The 26,142-nt window shown below is 45.3% G+C and overlaps 1 protein-coding gene across 2 annotated transcripts in view; it reads right to left on the bottom strand.

Annotated features, from left to right (window-relative positions):
- Positions 1-26,142, bottom strand: part of LOC124776588 (leukocyte elastase inhibitor-like) — a 53,522-nt gene that overhangs the window by 5,986 nt on the left and 21,394 nt on the right. For both annotated transcript variants that reach the window (XM_047251648.1, XM_047251647.1), the window contains exons 2-3: positions 19,146-19,723; positions 7,044-7,439 (exon numbers count right to left, since the gene is read on the bottom strand). In XM_047251648.1, coding sequence (XP_047107604.1) covers positions 7,044-7,439; positions 19,146-19,721 — 972 coding nt within the window. In that variant the 5' untranslated portion in view covers positions 19,722-19,723. The remainder of the gene's footprint in view (positions 1-7,043; positions 7,440-19,145; positions 19,724-26,142) is intronic.

The following is a 26,142-nucleotide window of genomic DNA, read 5'->3' as shown; positions in this document are numbered from 1 at the left end:
CTTCAAACTGGAATTCTCCTCGTTCCAATTTTATGTTTTCCTCCATAATTTTAGGTAAATCAAAAGTATTTACATTATACTATAGCTTTGAGGAAAAAAAAAAAAAAAAAAATCACAAAATGTCACGCAAACAGCATTGATAGGCTCCTATACAGAGCAACACTCAGCTGTACAATGCCTCAGCGCGAAGGTACAGCAAAAACGGCGGGAACTTCCGATTGGAAGTTGTACCCTATACTGTTCGCTAGGTGGTAGCACCGTACAGAGGTGGCAACTGTGAATCCCACGGGACTAGGAGCGAGTTCATTGTAGCGGGAAGCATGTTTCCCACGGCTCACGAAAGTTAAGAGCACTTTTCAGTTCACAGTAAGTCTGCGAAGCGCTGTTCACGTAGGACAGTCAATCTGTTAATTACGCCTATATTACAACGAAAATATCTGCTTATCCACTCCTGTTGAGAAACAGCTATGAAGAAAACTGAACAGAAACGCATGTCAAAACATTTTTCACTCTGACTTCGACGACAGTATACCAAAACTACGATAATCATTCCGCGATATTTAGACGATTCACGTAGTTTCTGGAGGCTAATTTCAGATTGCTCTCTGCTAACGTAAACTCGCTACTTACGCACTCCATGTTGCAGTAAGAAAACTAGCTAAAGAAAACATTGTTTTCAAAATATGGGATTTTTTTATGAATTGAGGCTGACCTACCAGGAAATACAAAACGCGAAATTAAAGGCCCACAATGGCCGCCTTAAGGTGTTGAAGCTCTTCTAACCATCCCTCAGGACTCTGGATTTGATAGTTTCGTTCCTTCATCATGAAAATACTCCAGCACAATGGTCGCAAAGTGTACTGACTGAGTATCTACAGTAATGAGATCAGATCAGCGTCAGAAGTATCATCAGGGTAGGAGACCACGGAGTAACCTAGGTTAAAGAAATCTGCTACCATTGAAGCAAAATAACATCTGATGACCCACGAAGTGACGGGGACATAAAAATCAGGCCATCACTGGCAGACAGAGCGCTCCTGGCCAATGCAAGTCTACTAGTATTAACTATCGATCTTGAGAAAGAAATTTGTGAGAGTGCACGTTTACAGCCAACATGTAATTGAGGACGTAGGTTGCAAGTGCTACTTGAAGATGGAGAGATGGGTAGAAGGGAAGAATTCTTGTCGGGTCGCCTCGAACCACGTAGAAGACTGATGACTCAAATATATTGAAAACGTAACTCGACTGACTTAGTCTTAGTAGTTCTGTACGCAACTGTCTTAGCGATTTTGAACACATTTCTGACAAAATATGAAACAGACACGCATGATGTCACGCTCAATAACATTTTCTTCTTCAACAGGTCGAATACAACTCTTGAACTGAGATTACTGGCCGTATGGTTACTACGTCTCCCTTACACACGAGAAGTAGCAGTGTTCAAACACTAAGAGAACTGGGCAGAAATTACATTTGTCTCGGTAAGATGAGACAGCGCATTTACACCAAAGCAGTTGACGCGGCAGAAAGGTACTTACAACCTCTTCCTGTGATGATGCGAAAGCGTGGCGCTGTCTGACGTGGAACCCTAGCTTGGTGGCTCTTCAGACAAAGATGTCGACATAAGCGGAAAATAAAGCCACACCTCAACTTCATGCGAGTAGTGGGGAGGGTTCATGACGTCAACCTGGCACCAAATTTCAGCACGACTCATCCTAGTGCCACCGTCGACCAGTCGCACAATGGGAAGGTCGCCAGGCTACTCCTTACCCACATTTCGGTCCTCTTGACGCCTCTGCGGTAGACGTCAGAAACGCCACAAGCTCCGTAGAAATCACAGTGTGGTTATGGGTGGCTGAGAAAACACCCAACTTTCAGAATCGCCACGACAAGCCCTCATGAGATTACGCAAAGAGCGTCAACTAAACCCACCGTTTCATTGGGGCGTTTATTCTCTAACATTTCGCGGCCGAAAACATTTGTCACCGCGATGAGCAACAAGACTTCGGTTGGTTGGCTGGTTTATAAGATGGGGGAGGGACCAAACTGCTTCGGTCATCGGTCCCTTGTTCCGATTAAAATAATTCCACAAGGTTGGGAGTAAAATAATCAAGAACTAAAAAAAGAATGACAGAAGGGCAACAAACATTAAAATGGACAAAATCCGACAAGTAAACCACAGAGACACGCAAGAAACATCAAGAGATCAAAACAAGAGAGCAGATTACCATGGCTGGCTGACCATGTGTTGTGGGGTGGGTGACCTCGCCCAACAGCTGGAGAGTGAGCGGAAGTGTAGATCCACATCGACGAAGGATGCGAGAGGTCTCAGTGCATGATGGACTCTATGCACCATGTAAGGCGCCCTTCCCAAAGATTTTGAAAAACGGGAGTTCAAACCTTACAGGGGACCGTCACATGAAGGCTGAAACGTGAGCGACTCCTTTTAGTCGCCTCTCACGACAGGCAGGAATACCTCAGGCCTATTCTAACCTCCAGACCCGCAGGGGGAAACGAGACTGTTGACAGCCTTTGACACTGCTGACACCTCTTGACCCTTATAAACCTTCGCTAAGGCAATTGTAGGGCCCCAAACACATTGAGCGTGATAACATCGGTTTGGAATGCAGCATGACGGCAATTTTTGGTTTCATGTACACGTTAGATACATTAGGGATCGTTGAAAAATATTCGACGAAATTCGAACGTGATACAGAGCAGCAAAGTGTACTCGTGCATTTTCAGCCCACTTGTTTCGCATCCTGCTGTGACGTGATCACCGACGATACGATATTAACACATGCATGAATAAAACGACAAGGGTCCCTGTAAGAAACCCAGTGCGGCAAAAGCCTCGGTGGCACCCACAAACCTCTACTGAGAATTTTAAAAAGTATGCCTTTACACAGACTACCTGTGAAGCAGTCCTAGGCGCCCTCATGTTGGAATATGGAATAGGGGTGTCAAGGGGTTGCCAGCTTGCAGGTGCCAAAGTCTACTTCTCAGGTTGTCTCCGTGAAGGTTTATTTCTAAAACACACAGTGAAGACTTGTAGGCGCCACAGAGGGTTGTGCCTTAGTGGCTGTCTTAGGGGCCCCTTTGTCGTTTTATTTACAGATGTGTCATGTTGCACACTCAATGATTACGCCACGGGAGGTTGTGGAGATGCGGGCTGAAATTCATGAACACCATTTGCTGCTTCGTATCAAGTTCGAACTTCGTCAAATGGTATTGGACGATCCCTAGTATTTCGAACCTGTAAACGAAAGCAAAAACTGCAGTCTAACTGCACTCCAAATGGGTGCGATTACGCTCAACGGGGGATGCAGCCGTACAATGTCTTTAACGAAGGCCTAAAACGTCCTCAAAAACGCGCTGCGAGTTGTCCTACCGCTAAATTTGTAAGAATTAACGCCCCAAGGAAAGGAGTCGTTTTGTAACTCTCTTTACATATCCTGAGGCCTCTTCCTGTCGATTCTAAGCGCCGGTGTGTCTGAAAAGTTTTTCTCCACCACTCTTGATAAACCCGTGTGATCTCAACGCTGGTCATCGTGGATCTTATCTCCATGACAGAGACATCAAGAGAAGGGGTGCGACGTGCGTAAGAGGCGGTCTGACAAACTTCCCACCGTTTGACATGTCCACGGTGGCGCTGGGAGAATTATTGTGAAATTTGGTTTCAGTATGGCATCAGTAGTAGTAGTTTTCAGTCTGGAGACTAGTTTGCTGCAGCTCATGATACTCTATCCTGTGCAAGCTGCTTCATCTCCGAGAAACTACTGCAACCCACGTCCTTCTGAATCAGTGTATTCATCTCTTGGTCTCCCTCTACGATTTTTACCCTCCACGCTTCCCTCCAGTACTGAACTGGCGAGCCCTTCATGCCTCAGAACATGTCCTACTGACCGATCCCTTCTTTTAGTCAAGTTGTGCCACAAATTCCTCTTCTCCCAATTCTGTTCAGTACTTCCTCATTAGTTATGTGATCTACCCACCTCATCTTCAGCATTCTTCTGTAGCACCACATTTCGAAAGCTTCTATTCTCTTCTTGCTCAAACTATTTATCGTCCATGTTTCACTTCCATACATGGCTACACACCGTACAAATTCTTTCTGAAAAGACATCCTGACAATTCTATACTCGATGTTAACAAATTTCTCTTTTTCAGAAGCACTTTCCTTGCCATTGCCAGTCTACATTTTATGTCTCCTCTACTTCAACCATAATCAGTTATTTTGGTCTCCAAAACAGCAAAGCTCATTTACTACTTTAAGTGTCTCATTTCCTAATCCAATTCCTCAGCATCACCTGATAAAATTCGACTGCATTCCATTATCCTTGTTTTGTTTCTGTTGATACTTCAACGAATTGTGTCATGAAAAATGTCAATTTGATACTTCAAGCTGTTTCAAACTTTACGCGGTTATATGATGGCGTGTAGCAATTCCTTTTCTGCAGCACAATGCAGATTACGTTATGGAGAACTCTTATCGGAAGCCAGAGAACCGGTGGCGACCTACAAAGAATGCCGTTAAGTTAAATAGGTTCTATAATTTCTTTCTCAAGGCTAATGGAGCCATGAAGTTGAGAAATCGGCTCTGCAATTTCTTTCTCACTGCACTGTCTTTACAGAACGAAGTATACTTATTAACTACAATTCGAAAGGATCTGATATTGCCTCATATCCAGTCGATCAATAACATGGTTTGCTGACAAGGTTCGTGGTAAACCACCTTACGTGTTTCTATTTCGTTCTAGTGATACCGACTGTTTGCCTAAGTTTCTGCTTTGGTTGTACGTTTGTGTGTACCCAGCAAACGATCGTTAGTCCGACATTTAACTTGTTGGTCTTGTTGAGAAATATCCCTCTTCTTACGGTCACAGTACCGCTGAATACAGCAACACGGTAACTGAAGATGCAGTTTAGATAGAACTACGAGTGAAATGTCGCCCTGCACAATAATTGGAATAATAATGTAGCTATGACATTTCATTTGCAATACTACCCTAAGTTTTATCTTTAGCGTTCCTGTCGCTATATCCAGCACTGAAGACTGGAGATAGTATGACACGGGATATGAACAGATCTGAAGTTTTAGGGAGGCAGAATGCGAGTTGCTACGGTGTTATCAGCCGTTCAACACACCATGACCACGTGGTCTCACTGTGAGTCGAAGCTGCTGCTCTGGTACTGACATTTCCAGCATGTGGAGGATTTCTCACAGACCTGGAACAGTAGTTACGAACTACTGCGTAACTAGCAAGACGACACGATTACAATTCCTGCTGCCGAATGTTTAAAACCAATCAACAATTGCAATGCGGATAACTAACGCTACATGTTTTTCCAAGTTTGTCACGAATTGGTAACTGGGAGGATTGAATTAATCCATGTTTCCACAGAACACTCAACTCATCATTCCAGTTCTTGATTCATTTATAGATAGGTATACCCTCAACGAACAGTGCGATGGAATGTAAATACTGTTTTGAAGTTTATAGTGATTTGCTGTTTGTAGAGAAATTAGCACCTGATTTCTAGCTACCAATAACAGCTTGAGCCAGTCATGTTGAGTATTGCTGTTAGAAGACTCACAAGGGAACCTCCCCATCGCACCCCCCTCAGATTTAGTTATAAGCTGGCACAGTGGATAGGCCTTTAAAAACTGAAACAGATCAATCGAGAAAACAGGAAGAAGTTGTGTGTAACTATGAAAAAAATAAGCAAAATATACAAACTGAGTAGTCCATGTGCAAGATACGCAACATCAAGGTTAGTGTGAGCTCAGGAGCGTCGTGGTCCCGTGGTTAGCATGAGCAGCTGCGGAACGAGAGGTCCTCGATTCAAGTCTTCCCTCGAGTGAAAAGCTTACTTTTTTTATTTTCGCAAAGTTATGATCTGTCCGTTCGTTCGTTGACGTCTCTGTTCACTGTAATAAGTTTAGTGTCCGTTTTGCGACCGCACCGCACCGCAAAACAGTGCGATTAGTAGACGAAAGGACGTGCCTCTCCAATGGGAACCGAAAACATTTGATCGCAAGATCATAGGTCAACCGATTCCTCCACAGGAAAACACGTCTGATGTATTCTATACGACATTGGTGACAACAGGTGTGTCACATGACAGGAATATGTTGCCGACCCACCTAACTTTTAGACCTGGCGAAGGGGTAAAAAGATTCTTCTACCTTGCCCGATTTAGGTTTTCTTATGGATGTGATAATCACTCCCAAAAAAGTGATGAAAACGTAAGAGTGTCAAACTGCAACCTATGAATGCAACAGTTTCACAGTCGCACAGTTTTCCCTGTGGTCTGTCAAAACATTTAACGTTTTCAATTTTTTCGTGTGTAGACCGTCAAATCTTGCATATGTCCAAGCATATCTGAACATGTCCTGGAATTTTGGAGAGCGATGTTGATTATGTGTGAGTGCCTGAACTTTGATAATTTACACACGATCAGGTAAACAACACTGTTCTGTTTACCTGTGCAGCTTCGCAAAATAATTGTCTGAAAATAAATTAATATTTTTCACTTCAGGGAAGACTTGAACCAAGGACCTCTCGTCCCGCAGTTGCTCACGCTAGCCACGGGACCACGGCGCTCCTGAGCTCACACTATCCTTGTGTTGCCTATCTTGCACATGGACTACTCAGTTTGTATATTTTGCTTATTTTTTCATAGTTCCACACAACTTCTTCCTGTTTTCTCGAGTGATCTGTATTCAATTTTTCAAGGCCTATCCACTAGGCCAACTTATAACTAAATCTGAGGGGGGTGCGATGGGGAGGTTACCTTGTCAGTGAGATTTTTATATTTCCGTCGCTCTGTGGTGAAATACCACCGCACAGGGAAAAGCTATGTTGCTAGATGTGATACTTCTCCAGCTAAGCCAATACTTGTTCCGGTAAAGACCAAAATATGACGTTTTAGTGTAAACTAACGTAGGAAAGCATTGTAAAACAGCAGCGTTTAATGTGATTGACCAGAGTTGTGCTGGACAGGATTATTTCCAGATCCAATTGCTTGTCGAAACGTACCTGGCATCCGATTACTTCGTCATAGGCAAAGAGGGCGGATGACTCCTGGAACATCATGTCGACCTCGAACGCCTCCGTCTCGCTGACTGTGAAGCGCGCTCTGCGCGTGGCGTTGACCTTGAACTGCTCGTTCCAGGCGCCGTTGAAGTAGAGGGCGCTGGCCACGGCCAGCACAGTGTCCGCACCCAGGGGCTGCTCCAGCATCCTGGGGATCTTGGAGCGCGTCTTGTCCGACACCCACTGGTTGATGGAGGTGGTCGCCTCTGTCGGGTGGCCGGCGAAGTCCACGGCGAGCACTTCCGAATTCAGGACGTTCCTCACGGTCTGCTCGTAGATGGGACTGAGAGAGACCCCCTTGTCCAGCACGACAGCGTTCGCCAAGCTTGCCGTCACCGCCTGCAGGGAGACCAACAATTTGCTTTAGAGAAACCGAGAACGTTCTGGTACTGAACAGTTTGTAATTATGCCAGAGCTCATGTTTACTATTTAAATCGGTGGACCGATGGAAAGAAGACCAGTATAACTGCCCACGTCGTGCTGTGCCGACTCCACTGTAGCTAGAATGGATTTTAAGTTTGTTTTATATGCCCGACTTCTAATTTCACCACCACAAGTCTCCAGGGTTGAGCAGTTATTGCCCGATGACGACACGCAATACAGTCTGTTAAAGCGGAGTTCGCCGTTATTAATTATGTTTTTAGATTTAATGTCATTACTCGTACAGACTCTCAACGTTCTTGTGTTTAACAGCGCGTCGTCAAAATAAATATGAAATGCTAATGTCTTTGCAATACATATTGTCGATTATTGAGTTAAAGTTCGTACCTATTTTGCCATTCTAGAGAAGAGACGTTAAGCGCTTATGCTTCTATAGTCTCAGTATCAAATGTTCACTAATTTCAATTTACTTCCTATCTCAGATCAGTATCTAACACGAATTATATATCAGTGTCATTTTAGAGATATTACCTCGGTTCCACACTAACGGAATAACACGTAATTGTCATTTAACATCACTTATTAATAATCCTTTTTCTTATGACGTAAATGTTAATGAATGATTAGTATCTAGGAGGAAAGAGGGATTGATCCTAATCATGAGATAATAGCTTTTAATGAGCCCGCAATCGTTAATTAAATAAAAAGTCACGATCAAGGATGATATGCGAACAACTTTCGTTACGTCCGTTTTCACGTATCTGTCAAAACTAATCCTGTCGCCCACAATTCAATTTAACACTGACGTTAACCCCTTTTTTCGGAACATCGAATCGTAACTATTATGTGAAAGTTCATTCTAGTCCCCGAATTAATTCCTTTCAGATACGCGCACGACCGAACAGCAGAACGGAACACAAGCGACTTGTTTTAACAACCGAACAACGCAATAACGTTACATTACGACAATGTCTGCCCAATGAACATCTCTTCGATTTTATCTTTTCTACTCTGCTTAATTAAATTATTCCTAATTATAATTTATTCAGCTATTTAACGAAAACATCTAACAAAAAATAAAATAAATTTATCCCAACGTAAAAGATCCGTTATACCAGTCACATTAAATTAAAAAATGCTTCTAAAAATACTTATTGGACATATGTGGTTTAGAGCTATATGTTCTAGACAAAACTTTCTCGCGCTGTGTGCGTCGACATCTAATGAAGCCTGGATTACTGAAGCAAATAATCAGCGGAAAAATGATTCTATCGTACCACGAAAAAGACAAATATAATACTGTTACAAAGACTGGCGAAAGTGAGGAACCAGCTGCCCCAAACCTCATTCCACGTTCAAGAAAAACTTTTTGTGCTGCGACTGGAGCATTTTCCGCTAGTTTCCTTCTTTTATGTGCTGTAGCAGGCTACGCTGCTTCAGTAAAGCTAATTTTACAGATCAGTAAAGTTTTTACAGATTATATAGTTAGAAGCATTTAGGTACACTGACACAAACAACAAATAAGAACACACAAGTTTGACACAAAATCGTTAGCATCATATTTTTTCTGGATGCTTCTGCCTATTGATCGATTTTCATGGAAACAACCGGCTTACGATTTGTCTTGAGGGAATTATGACGTCAAAGGAGCCGACTTTGAGCAGGAGAGGCACCACAGGACATTTTAATTTCCACTGTCTACTTTTACAAATAAATTCACAAAACTGTCAGCATGACCTAGAAGGATTCAGGATTCACACTTACAACTGTGGAAGTTCAAACAAACAGAATTTTCCAAATCTATTAAAAACTGTGGTAAAATTGAGGTGGTGGTGTTGCGGTCTTCAGTCCTGAGACTGGTTTGATGCAGCTCTCCATGCTACTCTATCCTGTGCAAGCTGCTTCATCTCCCAGTACCTACTGCAACCTACATCCTTCTGAATCTGTTTAGTGTATTCATCTCGTGGCCTCCCTCTACGATTTCTACCCTCCACGCTACCCTCCAATACTAAATTGGTGATCCCTTGATGCCTCAGAACATGTCCTACCAACCGATCCCTTCTTCTACTCAAGTTGTGCCACAAACTTCTCTTCTCCCCAATTCTATTCAATACCTCCTCATTAGTTCTATTGAGGTAATTAACTATAAAATTTGAGTTTTTCTAAACATGAAGCTAAAAATCTAACAGATCATTTTTTCCATAAATTCTAGAGTTTCATACACCTGTAAGTATGGTTTGTATGCTGTGGAAACTTCATCGAAGAACCTCTCTTACTGATGGAAAGTGTACCTGTAGCAACACATGCAGCCAATACCAAGTGCAAAAAAAATATTTTGTTATGTTTTTGAACTTTTACTGCTACGAGTGTCCACTGCTGTTGGTGTGATTCCTGAATCATTCCTGGTCATGCTGACAAAGTTTTATGAATTTGTGAAACTATAGACAGTGGAAATTAAAATGTCCTGTGGTGCCTCTCCTGCTCCAAGTCAGCCCGTTTGACGTTCTACCTCCCTCAATTGAGTGAAAACGTTATTAGAAATACTTTACTGAATTTGCAGTCCTTCCGTTTGTACATAATTTTTGGCAGTCGTTTTAAGTTTTCGGGCATGTTAAGACCACTTTTAGCTCGTTTTGTCACAGCAGTGCCACATTGGGACATTTGTATAGGCGTGAGGTGCCCATTCACAGACAGAGCGCATTTTAAGTTTTATTGGTGAAAAAAAAAATGCTGACTAAAAACAGTTTGGTGATCGTAGAACGTTTGGGATGACCCCATAACCATTGCACGTGTTCACTACGACAGTGAAAATTACATTTATGCTTCAGACCGGGAATTAAGTGCAGAAGTACGGTAAAATTGAGCCTCTATATCCGTAAAAATTATATCTAAACAACTTTCGAAGTACCTCGACAGTATCATCTTAAGTACATATGGTAACCATTTCAACGATCTGCCATACTTCTCATACCTAAAAGGTGGGAATTTAAGGAGATGGTACCTGGATAAACTGAAAGAAACAGAGGCTGTACAGAGTTTCAGGGAGAGCATAAGGGAACAATTGACAGGAATGGGGGAACGAAATACAGTAGAAGACGAATGGGTAGCTTTCAGGGATGAAATAGTGAAGGCAGCAGACAATCAAGTAGGTAACAAGGCGAGCGCTAGTAGAAATCCATGGGTAACAGAAGAAATATTGAATTTAATTGATGAAAGGAGAAAATACAAAAATGCAGTAAATGAAGCAGGCAAAAAGGAATACAAACGTCTCAGAAATGAGATCAACAGGAACGGGAAAATGGCTAAGCAGGGATGGATAGAGGACAAATGTAAGGATGTAGAGGCTTATCTCACTAGGGGTAAGACAGATACTGCCTACAGGAAAATTAAAGAGACCTTTGGAGAAAATAGAACCACTTGTATGAATATCAAGAGCTCAGATGGAAACCTAGATGTAAGCAAAGAAGGGAAAGCAGAAAGGTGGAAGGAGTATATAGAGGGCCTATACAGAGGCGATGTTCTTGAGGACAATATTATGGAAATGGAAGAGAAGGTAGATAAAGATGAAATGGGAGATATGATACTGCGTGAAGAGTTTGACAGAGCACTGAAAGATCTAAGTGGAAACAAGGCCCCGGGAGTAGACAACATTCCATTAGAACTACTGATAGGCTTGGCAGAGCCAGTCTTGACAAAACTCTGGCATCTGGTGAGCAAGATATACGAGACAGGCGAAATTCCCTCAGACTTTAAGAAGAATATAATAATTCCAATACCAAAGATAGTAGGTGATGACAGATGTGAAAATTACAGGACTATCAGTTTAGTAAGCCACAGCTGCAAAATACTAACGCGAATTCTTTACAGACGAATGGAAAAACTGGCAGAAGCCGACCTCGGGGAAGATCAGTTGGGATTCCGTAGAAATGTTGGAACACGTTACGCAATACTGACCCTACGACTTATCTTAGAAGAAAGATTAAGGAAAGGCAAACCTACGTTTCTAGCATTTGTAGACTTAGAGAAAGCTTCTGACAACGTTAACTGGAATACTCTCTTTCAAATTCTGAAGGTGGCAGGGGTAAAATACAGGGAGCGAAAGGCTATTTACAATTTGTACAGAAACCAGATGGCAGTTATAAGAGTCGAGGGGCATGAAAGGGAAGCAGTGGTTGGGAAGGGAGTGAGACAGGGTTGTAGCCTCTCCCCGATGTTATTCGATCTGTATATTGACCAAGCAGTAAAGGAAACAAAAGAAAAGTTCGGAGTAGGTATTAAAATCCATGGAGAAGAAATAAAAACTTTTAGGTTCGCCAATGGCATTGTAATTTTGTCAGAGACAGCAAAGGACTTGGAAGAGCATTTGAACGGAATGGACAGTGTCTTGAAAGGAGGATATAAGATGAACATCAACAAAAGCAAAACGACGATAATGGAATGTAGTCGAATTAAGTCGGGTGATGCTGAGGGAATCAGATTAGGAAATGAGACACTTAAAGTAGTAAAGGAGTTTTGCTATTTGGGGAGCAAAGTAACTGATGATGGTCGAAGTAGAGAGGATATAAAATGTAGACTGGCAATGGCAAGGAAAGCGTTTCTGAAGAAAAATTTGTTAACATCGAGTATTGATTTAAGTGTCAGGAAGTCGTTCCTGGAAGTATTTGTATGGAGTGTAGCCATGTATGGAAGTGAAACATGGGCGATAAATAGTTTGGACAAGAAGAGAATAGAAGCTTTCGAAATGTGGTGCTACAGAAGAATGCTGAAGATTAGATGGGTAGATCATATAACTAATTAGGTGGTATTGAATAGAATTGGGGAGAAGAGAAGTATGTGGCACAACTTGACTAGAAGAAGGGTTCGGTTGGTAGGACATGTTCTGAGGCATCAAGGGATCACCAATTTAGTATTGGAGGGCAGGGTGGAGGGTAAAAATCGTAAACGGAGACCAAGATATGAATACACTAAGCAGATTCAGAAGAATGTAGGCTGCAGTAGGTACTGGGAGATGAAGCTTGCACAGGATAGAGTAGCATGGAGAGCTGCATCAAACCAGTCTCAGGACTGAAGACCACAACAAGAACTACATACCTAAAGATCGGTGTTTTTCACGGTTTGCTCAGGAACCGCTCACGAATAACGTGATTTTACAAACCGTGTAAGATCCACCCAAGACCACACCTAACGCTGAAGAACCACCCTGGAGGAAACGTGTAATGTTTACATTTTGACCCTATACTGTAGGGTAGCTTCAGTATGCGCGTACTCCAGATCTGTATACGTATGGTCCCCAGGACAAGGGCTAAGCGAAACCCTTCATTGTTTATCTCTTAACAATAGTACCCGGATAGAACACTGAAAATCCGCATTTGAGAGAACGTGTAACTACTTATTCACTATACCGCGCAAGAAATTTTTCGGAGCTCTAACGATAACGCCCTTGTGGAGAAGTCTCTTCTGAAGTGAAGTAAGTGCTCCGAGACAATGCTTATTTCGCCCCGAAAGAGGGTCTGCATAACCTTCCTATTGACTGTTCAAAATTTCTTTAGCTTGCGTAATGAGAATGATTCCATTGATCACCCATCTTTTGTGACTGATGTACTCAGAATGGTGCTGGCTTTCTGAACGCGCAGATTAAGCTGTTTACGTAGACCAAAACGACCTTGTTACAATTTTGGGGTCACGTACTTGTGCGTCCATCCTGCACAGGAACTGGTTGTTCGGGTACTAAAGGACTGAGCAGCGAATCACACCCTCGGTCAAGGCTTAGTTCATCTGGAATTAGTGACTTTTGTCAGAAATGTGATCGGAGTATGACGGTATGCAGGAGTGTGAATTTGTGCCATATGACGTACAGTGCGGTGTTGTCAGCCGTGACTAATATTTATAGTTGCTGCAGTGCCACCCAGCGTTATACAGCATTTTCTATCACTATAGCTTGAACATTGAGTGTTCTTTGCTGTCAAAAGTTGGTAAGCCTGACCTAGACTAGGATCATGGTCACTGACATGTCACAATTTGCGACCTTCCGGTTACGCGGTGACTTGCTGCAATGAAACGTCCACCACCATTATGTTATTTTCCTGGCTATCAATACATTCACTGAAAAAAAAAAACGTTTCCTTAGTGAAGTATGATAGATGATAGTTGTACGGGTAATTGTGCATATTAAGTGCGGACGACCGCAATGGTGTGTGGCGGAGATAGGGAACAGAGTGAATCTTGGCGCCTGCCCATAGCTTACAGTTCTGTCCTCCGCAGAGGTTAACGTCACATTCCGGACAGACCAATCATCATCAACACTGTGGGGGGTGCCCTCACTCAATAATACACTCTTGTCCCTTCTGCCGTAAAGGGACCAAACAGCAAGGTCATCAGTCCCTTGTTTCAAATCGACTCCATTCTGCTAACGGGACATCTCAGAAAAGTCAGAACAATAAAAGGGGAAACGTAAAAGGGCAGTCACGTTGTCAATAGTAAAAACAAATGAGGGAAGTTGGCAAGAGAACGAACCCAACACTATGCTGAAGCAGCATAGGCAAGACCACCTGTGACTTAAAAGGTACAACTGCTATAATGCAGAAAGTACGGATGGGAATAGAAAAACTAACCAAGCCTTAAAAAGAAGGGGTAAAAACAGAGTAAAAGGGAAAGAAAAGAGGATTCCGGTCAGGGAGGTGAATCGGGAATCTCTGAACATTGCCTACAGTGGGAGACATCCAAACACACACCGCCCTGCCCCAACACCAGAGGGAGATTAAAAACTTTAAAACTGAGAATAAAGACCACTCTCCCGGAGGAAACCTAGAACCAGAGAGACCATCCGGGAATCGTCAGCCAACATCAAAGGTAAAGTGTGGGGGAGTCTGTACTTAGCACGCAGAGCCAAAAGAAGGGGGCATTCAACCAAAATGTGGGCCACTGACTGGAAGGCTCCACAACCACATAGCGGGGGTGGCTCATCACGCAAAAGGAATCCATGGGTCAGCCTGGTATGGCCAATGCGGAGACGACACAGTGTGGTCGAGTCCTTGCGGGAGAGGCGAAAGGAAGAACGCCATGGGCCTGGATTCACCTTAATGACACGAAGTTTATTAGACAGTGGAGTAGCCTCCCAAGAATTGGCCCATGACTGTGCAAAGTGGGATTTGATGTGAAGCCGTAAATCCGCTGCAGGAGGGGTTACAGAAAACGGGGGGTAAGTAACTGCTCCCCCAGCCAAACGATCAGCGAGCTCATTACCCGGGATATCCACATGGCCCGGGACCCATAGGAAGTCAATGGAACAAGCAGCACGGTGAAGATCAGCGAGATGGTCATGGATGGCAGAGACCAAGGGATGGCGCGAAAAACACCGGTCAATAGCAAGAAGGCCACTCATCGAGTCCGTACATAACAAAACGCGGTTGTGTTGGGATTGTTTAATAAAGGTAAGGGCCCGGGAAATTGCCATCAATTCCGCAGTAAACACCCCACATGAGGGTGGCAGTAGATGATTTTCCGTTCCAACAAAGGACGTGAAGGCATACCCAACATGATCAGCAGATTTAGAGCCATCAGTGTAAGAAACAACAGCATCCCGAAACTCCCATAAAATTTGGCGGAAAAAGGAACGGAACACCACCGGGGGGATGGAATCTTTCGGACCGCGGCGGAGATCCATCCGAATTCGAGGCCGAGGAACTAACCAAGGAGGGGTGGAGGGGAGGGAGCGAGGAAGACAGGACAAAGAAGGAAGCCGAAAATCACGGTTAAGAGACGCAAGGCGCAGTCCAACCGGTAAACCCGCCCGAGGGCGGGAGTCAGGCGGGCGACGTCCATGGTCTGGGAATAGGATAGAATAGGAAGGATGAGCGGGAGAAGAACGGATAGTAAGGGCATAAGACACCAGAAGCTGGGACCGCCGAACAGAAAGGGGGGGGATCCCAGCTTCAACCAGGAGACTATCAACAGGGCTAGTAGGGAAGGCACCAGTGGCCAAACGGATACCACGATGGTGGACCGGATCCAGCACGTGCAGCGTGGAAGGAGCAGCTGAACCATAAACTTGACAACCGTAGTCCAAACGTGACAGAACTAGAGCACGATAAAGGCGGAGGAGGAGGGAACGGTCCGCACCCCAAGAGGAGTGGGCAAGGAAGCGAAGGACATTGAGTTTACGGAAACATCCTACCTTCAGGAGTCTGATATGGGGCAGCCAAGTGAGCTTGTTGTCGAAAAGAAGACCTAGGAAACGAAACTGTGGAACCACAGGCAATCTTTGTGCAGCGAGATAGAGCTCTGAATCAGGGTGGACCGTAGTACGGCGACAGAAGTGGACCACCCGCGATTTTAAAGGAGAGAATTGAAACCCGTGTGAGAGGGTCCATGCAGAGGCACGCCGTATAGCCACCTGGAGCTGCCGTTCTGCAGATGTCATCGAGGAGGAACTAACCCAAATGCAGAAATCATCCACATACAGGGCAGGGGCGACCAAGGGACCGACAGAGGCCACAAGTCCATCGATAGCAATGAGGAAAAGAAGGACACTCAAGACAGAACCCTGTGGGATGCCCGTCTCCTGGGTCCGTGGAGAACTAAAAGCAGTACCAACTCGAACTCTGAATGACCGATGGATCAGGAACTGGCGGATAAAAATCGGGAGTGGGTCCCGAAGACCCCACTGATGAAGGGTTAGTAAGATGTGATGGCGCCAGGCCGTGTCATAGGCCTTGCGAAGGTCAAAAAACACTGCAACCAAATGGCGGCGCTGGGAAAAAGCCTGCCGAACTGCGGATTCCAAGCGAAGTAAATGATCGATTGGAGATCGTCCCTCTCGAAAGCCACACTGGTAAGGGGACAATAGATCCCGATATTCGAGGACCCAAGTGAGCCGACGGGCTACCAGCCGTTCAAGTAACTTACAACCAACATTGGTCAAACTAATTGGCCGATAGCTGTCAACAGATAGGGAGTTCTGACCAGGCTTAAGGACAGGAACCACAATGCTATCCCTCCACTGAGAACGGAAGTCACCCTGGAGCCAGATACGGTTAAACACTCGAAGAAGATGGTGCCGTTGTGGAGCACTGAGATGTTGAAGCAGCTGGTTATGAATGGAATCAGGGCCAGGGGCCGTATCGTGAGAAGAAGATAGAGCAGAAAGAAATTCCCATTCAGTGAAAGGTTCGTTGTAAGATTCTGACTCACAAGTGGTGAAACATAAGGTGACAGCTTCAGCCTGCTGTTTTTGATGAAGGAAAGCAGCTGGATAGGAGGCCGACGCTGATGCCACTGCAAAATGGGTCGCAAGATGTTCTGCGAGAACTAATGGGTCCGCACAAATGCCATCTGGGAGGTGAAGGCCTGGGAGGGTGGACTGCCGATGGCAACCTTGGAGAGAGCGAAGTGTAGCCCATACCCGTGACAGAGGGACAGTGGAACCAAGGGAAGAAACGAATCGTTCCCAACATATCCGCTTGCTCTGTTTGATTAAATAACGGGCTTTAGCGCGAAGGCGCTTAAAGGTAGAAAGGCTGGCTACAGATGGGTGCCTCTTAAAGTGTTGCAAAGCTCGACGGCGATCACGGATGGCAATGGCAATGGCCGTACTCCACCACGGGACTTGCCGACGACGAAATTGTCCAGATGAGCGCGGGACAGCAAGGTTAGCAGCGCGAACAATCGCGTCAGACACGTCACGGAGGACGTCATCAATACAACCCGACAAAGAGGGAGAAAACTCGACCTGTGCAGTATATAGAGGCCAATCGGCGCGGTGGAAAGACCAACGAGGTAACCTGTCCATCGGGGAGCGGGAAGGGAGCGTGATAATCAACGGGAAATGGTCACTATCACAAAGGTCGTCGTGTGGCGACCAGTGTAATGAAGGGAGGAGAGAGGGAGAAGAAAGAGAAAGATCAATGGCAGAAAAGGTACCATGACCAGCACTGAAATGAGTAGGGGAGCCATCATTAAGAAGGCACAGGTCGTGGTCTGCAATAAATTGGTCTATAAGAAGACCTCGTCTAGATGGAAAGGCACTGCCCCACAAAGGATGATGAGCATTAAAATCCCCAAGGAGGAGGAAGGGAGGAGGAAGTTGCTGAAGAAGGGTGGTTAAGGCAGCAGGTGTAAGAGTCCTGTCAGGAGGGAGATAAAGATTGCATACTGTGACTGCAGAGTCTAAGTGGACCCTAACAGCAACCGCTTCCAATGTAGTTTGGAGAGGAATCCACGTGCTAGCAATGTCTGTACGGACCAACGTACAAACGCCACCAGAAGCCCGCAAGGGTCCGACCCGATTTCGACAGAAAACACGGAACCCACGGAGGGTCGGTGAGTGAGCATCAGTAAACTGAGATTCCTGGAGAACCACACAAGCTGCTGAGTAGGACGAAAGAAGGGATTTCAATTCCGGAAGGTGACGATAGTAGCCATTACAATTCCATTGGAGAACCACAGAACGATGGTTTAAATGAGGGCTGAACACGCTAAATCCAGTCATACCGCCGGGTCCCCACCCGTCACCGACAAGGAGGGGGCGACATCCATAAACGACAGGTCAGAATCCGGTTGTGAAGTCGGGGAAGGGACCTCCGGTGACACCAGAGGCTCTTTGTCCCGGGACTTATGTTTCTTCTTCTTTTCAGGCTGAGATCGAGGAGGGCTGTGTGGCATAATGGAGCCAGCTGCAGCAAGATCAGGAACAGAAAGAGACCGGGCGACCTGGGGGCCGATAGACCGCGGCTCTCGCGGTCGCCGCGCTGCAGCAGACCTTTGACCTGGAAGGTGCCGGGAAGGGGCATCCCGGGAGAGGCGCCCTTGACCGGCAGACGCCGAAGGAGTGGGACACTTCTCCGGCTGGGGAGGGGGAGCAGCGCCCAGAGGAGAAGGTGTGGGAGCCGCAGGGGAGGGGGGAAGGAGAGGGGTCCGGGATGGGGGTAAGGAAGGGGGAGGAAGGGATGAAGATGTAACCAAGGCGTAACTAGATGTCATGGACACAGGGTGCAATCGTGCGTATTTCTTACGGGCCTCTGTGTAGCTTAAACGATGAAGGGACTTATACTCCTGTATCTTTTTTTCTTTCTTATAGACTGGGCAATCTGGTGAACGTGGAGAATGACTACCATGACAATTTACACATACAGGAGGGGGAACACGGGGACTCCCCTCATGGAGTGGACGTCCACAGTCACCACAGAGAGGGTCCTGGGAACAGCGAGAAGACATGTGGCCAAAACGCAAGCACTTAAAACACCGCATAGGAGGTGGGATGTACGGCTTCACATCACAGCGATAGACCATAATCTTAACTTTCTCAGGAAGGGTATCCCCTTCTAAAGGCAAAGGGAAAAATTGTCGACAGCACGTGGCATGCCCGGAGAGTCACCCTTATCAGTCCAAGTAGTGTCCACGCCCAACGCTGCTTAACCTAGGTGATCTGACCGAAAACTTTGTACCCGTCCTAGCATGGCCGTTTACATCACAGCCAGTTGAAGCCCCTTGAAATGACCCTGTGGACTAAAGCTGGCTGCTTGGGGTTAACTCTACCAGGATACACAGCTTTTATAAACTAAACAGAAACAAGACACTGAAGACTCAAACGTGTCTTAAGGTTCGGGAAGCAGGCAGGGAGAATTTCTTCAGTGGGGTGGACAGGATTTAAAGGCATAGTTCACTCACCTTGGATGCGTTGATGGCACGGAGAGCCTCGCCCATCTTGTTCCAGTATATCCAGTCGGAGGACGTGCCCTGGGCAAGGAACGAAGCTATTTGTCTTGCGGTGTTCCCACGCGCGCCCATCTGCAGGGCTGCCAACACTGACGCGATGCTCAGGGGCGACAGCACAGCGTTCTCATTGGCTGGAAGGTGCCTCCGGAGCGTCGCCGCTACCGTGGCGACCCCGGAGTCCACCTCGCCGGTGGCGCGTGGGGCCTTCATTGTCACTGCCTTGGCTGACGTTGTAGTGGAGACTCGGGGTGTAGTAACAGCACTGGCGATAATAGTATTTAAAGGAGCGGTCGTGGTGGTGGTAGTTGCAGTCCCAGTTGTCGTCGCTGCTTTATTACTGCCGATGCTGTTCCGCGAAGAAAATGGCGTCCACGGCGCCTTTGGCGGTGGAACTGTGGGAGCAGCGACTGGCGCGACCCCCGATCGTCCCTGGACGGCGACGGACGACCTGAAGTGGGCGTAGCCAACCACGTACCCCTGGCACGACGCCGCCGCCAACAGAAACACAAGGGAAGCAGCGAGCATCATGTCTGTGGACATAAGAAACCAGAAGCTCCTTAGATCCGCTTGCTCAGCATCCGACATTTAAGTGAACAAGTAACGTCTGGTGCGTAAAACAAAGGAGAGTTAATTACCACATACTCTAAACGTCCCAGTTCTATTTTTTATCTTGGCCCTCGTCGTACTGGCGGAAGAAGTATTTTTCCTTTTTTACCTTTCATTCTCCACTCTAATGATTAAAGCTGTATCGAGCGACCCATTTCTCAGACTTTTGCTTTAAGCAGATATCTTCGTTTTTTTTTTCGTTGCCATGTGCTAGGTGAATGACCTTTCCCTATTCACCGAAGCATGATGTAAATTTCTAGCCCGCATCACCCCCATCCCAACTTCAAGACGCTACTCCAGGCGGGTGTAAAATGAGTGTGCGCAACGGAAAATAACGAACGCTAAAACGATGGCCCTGTCTGACTATCCCCCTGAAGCAGATCTTAGGATCTCTTAACGCTCTTTTTTAACATTTAAATTACATTTTAAACATACATGAATGATGAAGGCAACTAATACTACTACATGATAAACGCTGCTATTCAATATAAATTTTATGGATTAAAATCGACCTTTTGAGTACAATTGTCTTTATTTCCTAACTAAAATTAGTAATCAATTGTCCAGCTCTGCCCCTTATGACTGCGCGAACTAATATCAATAACGCAGAATGACTGACATCTACGTACCAAACACTAGAAGACACTTGTTTCAAGATTATCTACAATCGTGTGGAACCTCAGTGGAAATTAACTTTGTCACAGATGTTTAGCTTTTACAACCTCAATAAGCCGAAGCAATCTGCGATATCAGCAAATGTACTGCGTCCAGTGCGTCGAAGTGATGGTTCTCGTACGTCTGCGACGATGGAAGAATTCCAGCCACAAACTCTTTCAAACACTAGGACGGCAGAAGGCGGACCTCTGACTACTATACTCTAATACTGTCTTCTCCTCTCTGTGTTCTACAGACCAGAAACACGAACTCCCAGCCACAAGAAGGGAGTTCAGATAACGTCTCAACGTAAGTATAGGCAGAAGTAGTGCTCTCAATTACTTGACGCTACGTACTCAACGACGACTTCCAACCCTGAGGTGAAGTCCTGAATCTTATATTTTCGCAACAGTACAGTGCCTAACTGTTCTAACTGCAAACTCTCCTGAGAGCAAAGACAGCAAGACTGTTTGTACCAACAAAGTTGATACTGAACGGCCGTCACACACGGGCGCTCACAACGGAAGACTTCGTCTCTCCACTGTTGGCTTCCCAGCAAGGCTCGGCTCCCCATCCTCTTCATTCCAAAACCGAATCATATTCCCGAAACCACGGAGTATTCTCCCTCTACAGATTCTTCCGAACGCCGACCAACCATATTATAGTCTTTTGTCGTCCAGTGCGGAACGTTTGCGAGGAAGACCCTATACTCTTACAATGGTACGCTTCTGAGTAAAAATCCTTGGAAATAAACCAGCCTGCGTGGTTCCCGAGGTGCTGCTGCTTCGTTCCTCTCACCTGCGTCCAATATTTGCAGAGTTAGAGAGTATTACCCGGTTATCCTTCTGGCCCTACTACAATAGCGGCCGGCCACCCCTGTCTTGTGTCGTCGCGCTCAGGTGCCCAGACTGTCCATCTTGGCACTTTATTTACAAGGCGTACGTGACAATGTCAGTCTCCTTTATATATACATATATACGATGTGTGGTGTCACCGCCAGACACCACACTTGCTAGGTGGTAGCTTTAAATCGGCCGCGGTCCATTAGTACATGTCGGACCCTCGTGTCGGCACTGTCAGTGATCGCAGACCGAGCGCCACCACAAGGCAGGTCTCGAGATACGGACAAGCACTCGCCCCAGTTGTACGGACGACTTCGCTAGCGACTACACTGACGAAGCCTTTCTCTCATTTGCCGAGAGATAGATAGAATAGCCTTCAGCAAAGTCCATGGCTACGACCTAGCAAGGCGCCATTAGCATTATATTGCATTTATCTAGAGAGAGTCTCACTTGTATCATCAAGAACGCTGTATACAAATGATGGATTAAAGTTAAGTATTCCAGCAGCTACGTACTTTTCTTTATAGCATTCATTACGTATCCTGTTTCAGACCTAACGCCCGCCTGCGTGAGTTAGCGCGTGCATCGTGGCCGCCTCTTTCAATTTGTGTGCGTAGTGTTGGCAAGTCTGCCGACACTACACGATGTACAACGTATCACATGATATCAAATTGTGTTTGTAGATCACGGCAAAGTATGTGGATGAGTGCTTGTTGCCACCTTACACAACCTCACCTCTCATTTTCACCTCTAAGAACAGTTCTATTCGTGGCGTTCAATAAATAGTTTATTAAAACACGTCGCTGATAATGATGACGGGATAATACGTATTATTTTTCCAAAAACCTGTGATTTAGCATAAATTTCACAATGACAATTGCCCAACTGTGTAGGAAACTTACTCTCGCCCTGAACATCGTCCATGCAGAATACTTACAACCGACTTTTCGAATGCAGGGCTTTCTACCAATTACTTTTCGCTGTATTACAGGAATACACTAAGGAACTCCACAACCCCACAACCATATCAGTGACTGGACCAACTTGCGCCTTCCGTCACAAACGGCCTGGAGCCCATGGAAATGAAAGCAACCCTGGGCTTCACTATATGATGACATTAAAGATGCTTATCGTTGTAGACGCAGAAAAATATCCTCAAACCTTAATATTCAGACATGGTTCCTAACAATACCTTACTTTAGACAGTCACCGTTTCATCTAGATCCCGAAATGCTACATTAAAATACCTAAAATTTAATACTACGAACAAATGCGGAAATGTGTCAGGGCTTCATAGAGTTTTATAGGGCTTTTTGACAATTCTATTGGCAAGCGATAGTAACGGCAACTGTCAGAGTGTATATTTGTTTTTTTCTGCAATGAGGTTTGTGGTTTATGATTTGTTACAGTGGTACAAAGTCATTTCGAACAATCTATCTCATCTCTCACTTCCACACTCCCAGCTCCCCTCCCCCATAGTGGTCTCACAAGCAAACACCTCAAAAAAATTGCTTACGTTTACCAAAAATGATTAAATTTCTCTACTGGCACTGACATCTGAATTTTTGATCTAAAGTTTCTTAGGCCATACTTAAAGTATGGTCTAAGAAGTTCTCGAACAAAAATTCGATTCTGTGCTAATGTTAAGGTAATCACGGAGTCCTCAAGGGCCGGCCGGTGTGGCCGTGCGGTTCTAGCGCTTCAGTCTAGAACCGCGTGACCGCTACGGTCGCAGGTTCGAATCCTGCCTCGGGCATGGATGTGCGTGATGTCCTTAGGTTAGTTAGGTTTAAGTAGTTCTAAGTTCTAGGGGACTGATGACCACAGATGTTAAGTCCCATAGGGCTCAGAGCCATTTGAACCATTTGAAGTCCTCAAGGATAAGGTCGGCAGCGACTAGACAAGCAGTGCATTTGAGAACGCCCGTTACTTAACAGCCGACAAATCCAGATCAGTATGATTACAGATAGGTGATGCACAGATTTACTGACTGGTTGTAAGAAAGTTAAGCGAGACAACCAATACAGGCAAACACATTACCTTTAAGTAGCTGAAACAAATTTAGCACTACAACAGAAGTCTAACCCAGACTTGTGAATTAATTTCATTATATACGAACCCTGGGTTACTAAGAATTATATGTTTTCCCGCATTTTACAGTGCGAACGCTACAACATGGGAGTTGTACGCGAACATAAAGAAACAAGAAATTTTACAGGTAAAGGAGTGAGGAGCGGTTCGGGGCATCGAGCCCCCCCCCTTCCCCCCCCCCCCCCCCCCCTCTCTCTCTCTCTCTCTCTCTCTCTCTCTCTCTCTCTCTCTCTCTCTCTCTCTCTCTCTTTCGCGCTGGACTGACCCTACACACCTGTCGTGTGCTTCTGCGAAAGCAGAGCTGACATCGTCACACCGGGCGCCGATCCCTTCTAATGACAGTCTTTCTCTAACCCCTGGATGGACCAGAATTAATATCTTAACTCACTTCAAAATAAGAAACGAGTAACGCACAACCCAGAGCAAAGCGGGACAAACAAAGCACTTTGTAACGGCTACTGCGCAATCTGGAACCGGTATGGAATGAGACAGAACAAGCCAAAGACTGAACTAATGGCATCCAATACCGAAAGAGAATATAAACCCCTTAAGAATAATAATTCTAAGGGAGGAATTAGAAACGACAGAGTCATTTACCTATTTCTCAAGAATGGTCACAAGGGATGGTTGATGCATAGTAATTGTGAATACAGCAGGCCAACATTTTATTTAATTTTGAAAACAACTTACCAGCAAGAACGTCAGCAAATAAGGAACCGGATCATGGAAATGTCAATTTTGAGTGTGGGCCTATGACGTTGTGAAACTTGGCCAGCAGGGAAAGAAGACAGAAGACGCCTAGAAGCGGCTGACCAGATACAGTTAGTGTCAGTTCGTCTCTTAGCATAAATGACAGCGCAGGAGACTGCTCGGGTTACATCCTTACTACTGTCTCATGTCCAATTTCCGTATCTCTTGTTACATCAAAGAACACGTTTGTCGATATCGTTTCTGGCGGGCCTCTAGAATTTGCGCCCTCAACTGCGTGACTGTCTAATGTCAATTGTAATTAACTAGGGAACGGCGCAACGTAACGACATTTTTCTTAATGATTTCTCAACACGACCTACTCTTAGACACCATTACAAGCTTGTCTGACTGTTTCTGGACACCCTGTATAGCTACGCTTCTCTTGAAATTTACTGTCAGCCCAGTCTGCTTCAAGAAAATTTTCTTCTGCTGCCTAGACAATGAACACAATGCAAAAACACATAGTACATTTGTTAAATGCGGTTATCAGATCACTGACATATGTAGATTACTATCCAGTCTTAACTATTTCGTCTTGACTATTGCTGTGTTCTGTCTTCTCCGCACACTGTGATCGTCTTTCCATCTTTACGTAAGCACATTATGTTTCGCTAAGAAAGTGAAGGCACAATAGGTTCACGCATCACTGACATGCCAAGTGCAGCATCGATTTTGGCTCAAGGAGCAGGAGCTGTCTTGGAGAGGTCTAAGAAAACTGTTTCATTTGGTAATTCTGACTGGTGAGTTAGTAACGTCAGCTCACTGGGCTGTGCGCAAACGAGAATCAGAAGCGTTATTAAGTATCCATTGACCAATTCAGATACTGTAGAATTCAAGCAGTGCAAATGGTATCCTCACGATGGAGACATTTACCCTCAGACGCTCCTTTTTCTGACGAAACTTAACTAAATTTATAGGGGCGCTTGAACTCTCAGAACAGTTGACATTGGAGGTCTGAATATTTTCATCAGATAAATTCAGAGGCTCTGCATGATATGAGAAGGAAGCCGCAGTGTGAGACTGGTGCAACGCCAATTAGTAGATATATTTTTTTTTCATTTGATTTGTGAACAAAATACAATAACTTTTTTACAGAACTGTGGAGTTGGTTGGGTGCAGGATAAGGGACTAAAAAGGTGGTCAGTTCCTCGGTCAAAAGGTACTACATCCGCAGTTAGTGGCGTCAGAAATTTTATCTGATTATTATTGGAGGGATCGAAAAATCGAGGCACTGAAAGCAATATGGATGTCAGAACTGAGAAAAAATTTGAGCGATAAAATTATGAGTCGGGTCGGTACGTAGGTGGGAACAGACGAGGTGTGTCTCGCTCATCATTTGAGCCTCCACTAACCCGACAAAGGGCAAAGACAGAGTGCAGAATGCCTCAGACAGGATATTCGTAATACGCAGTCTATATTTAGCGCTAGAGAACTCTTCTTGTACACGATCACAACAAATGCTCAGTTATACAGGAAATCAGCAACTCTGTAAACAACCAGGTACTTTGCACCTCAACTAAGTAGGTACGTTGCACTTAAACACTGATGTGTGAACAGAAGTGACTAATGACACCACGCAGGTGTCAATGTATCTTCCTATGAAGAAGAGTCAACTACTACAGTTACGAAACGCTATTTCGGTACGGTAATGTACTACCATATGCTGGTGAAGAGCTGAGTAAGGAACCTGACATTCGCAACTATTGACAAGAACTGACAGAAGCACAGTAACTTGCCTACTGACAGGCGTTGGTTAATTAGTGTGAACTGCGCTAGTGGAAATGCTTGAAGTTAACGCTGTAAGTATGGGGACTCACCTGTGGAAAATCCCACGGCCTACGGTACGCTTGTGTGCGTGTAGCAATGCACCGTCTACCGTAAGGCTAAAGGTCAGCTGGGACGACGAGCCAAAGCGAGTACGGGAACTGGAAGCTGCGCAGCGCGCACTGGCGTTGGCATATGGCGGGTAAACAGGCAGGCGGCAGGAGAAAGCTACTGTGACGTCG

This window comes from Schistocerca piceifrons, chromosome 2 (assembly GCF_021461385.2).
Source record: "Schistocerca piceifrons isolate TAMUIC-IGC-003096 chromosome 2, iqSchPice1.1, whole genome shotgun sequence".
NCBI classification, from domain to species: domain Eukaryota; kingdom Metazoa; phylum Arthropoda; class Insecta; order Orthoptera; family Acrididae; genus Schistocerca; species Schistocerca piceifrons.
Note: the sequence above shows the minus strand (reverse complement) of the source record. Positions and strands in the feature narration are given on the sequence as shown.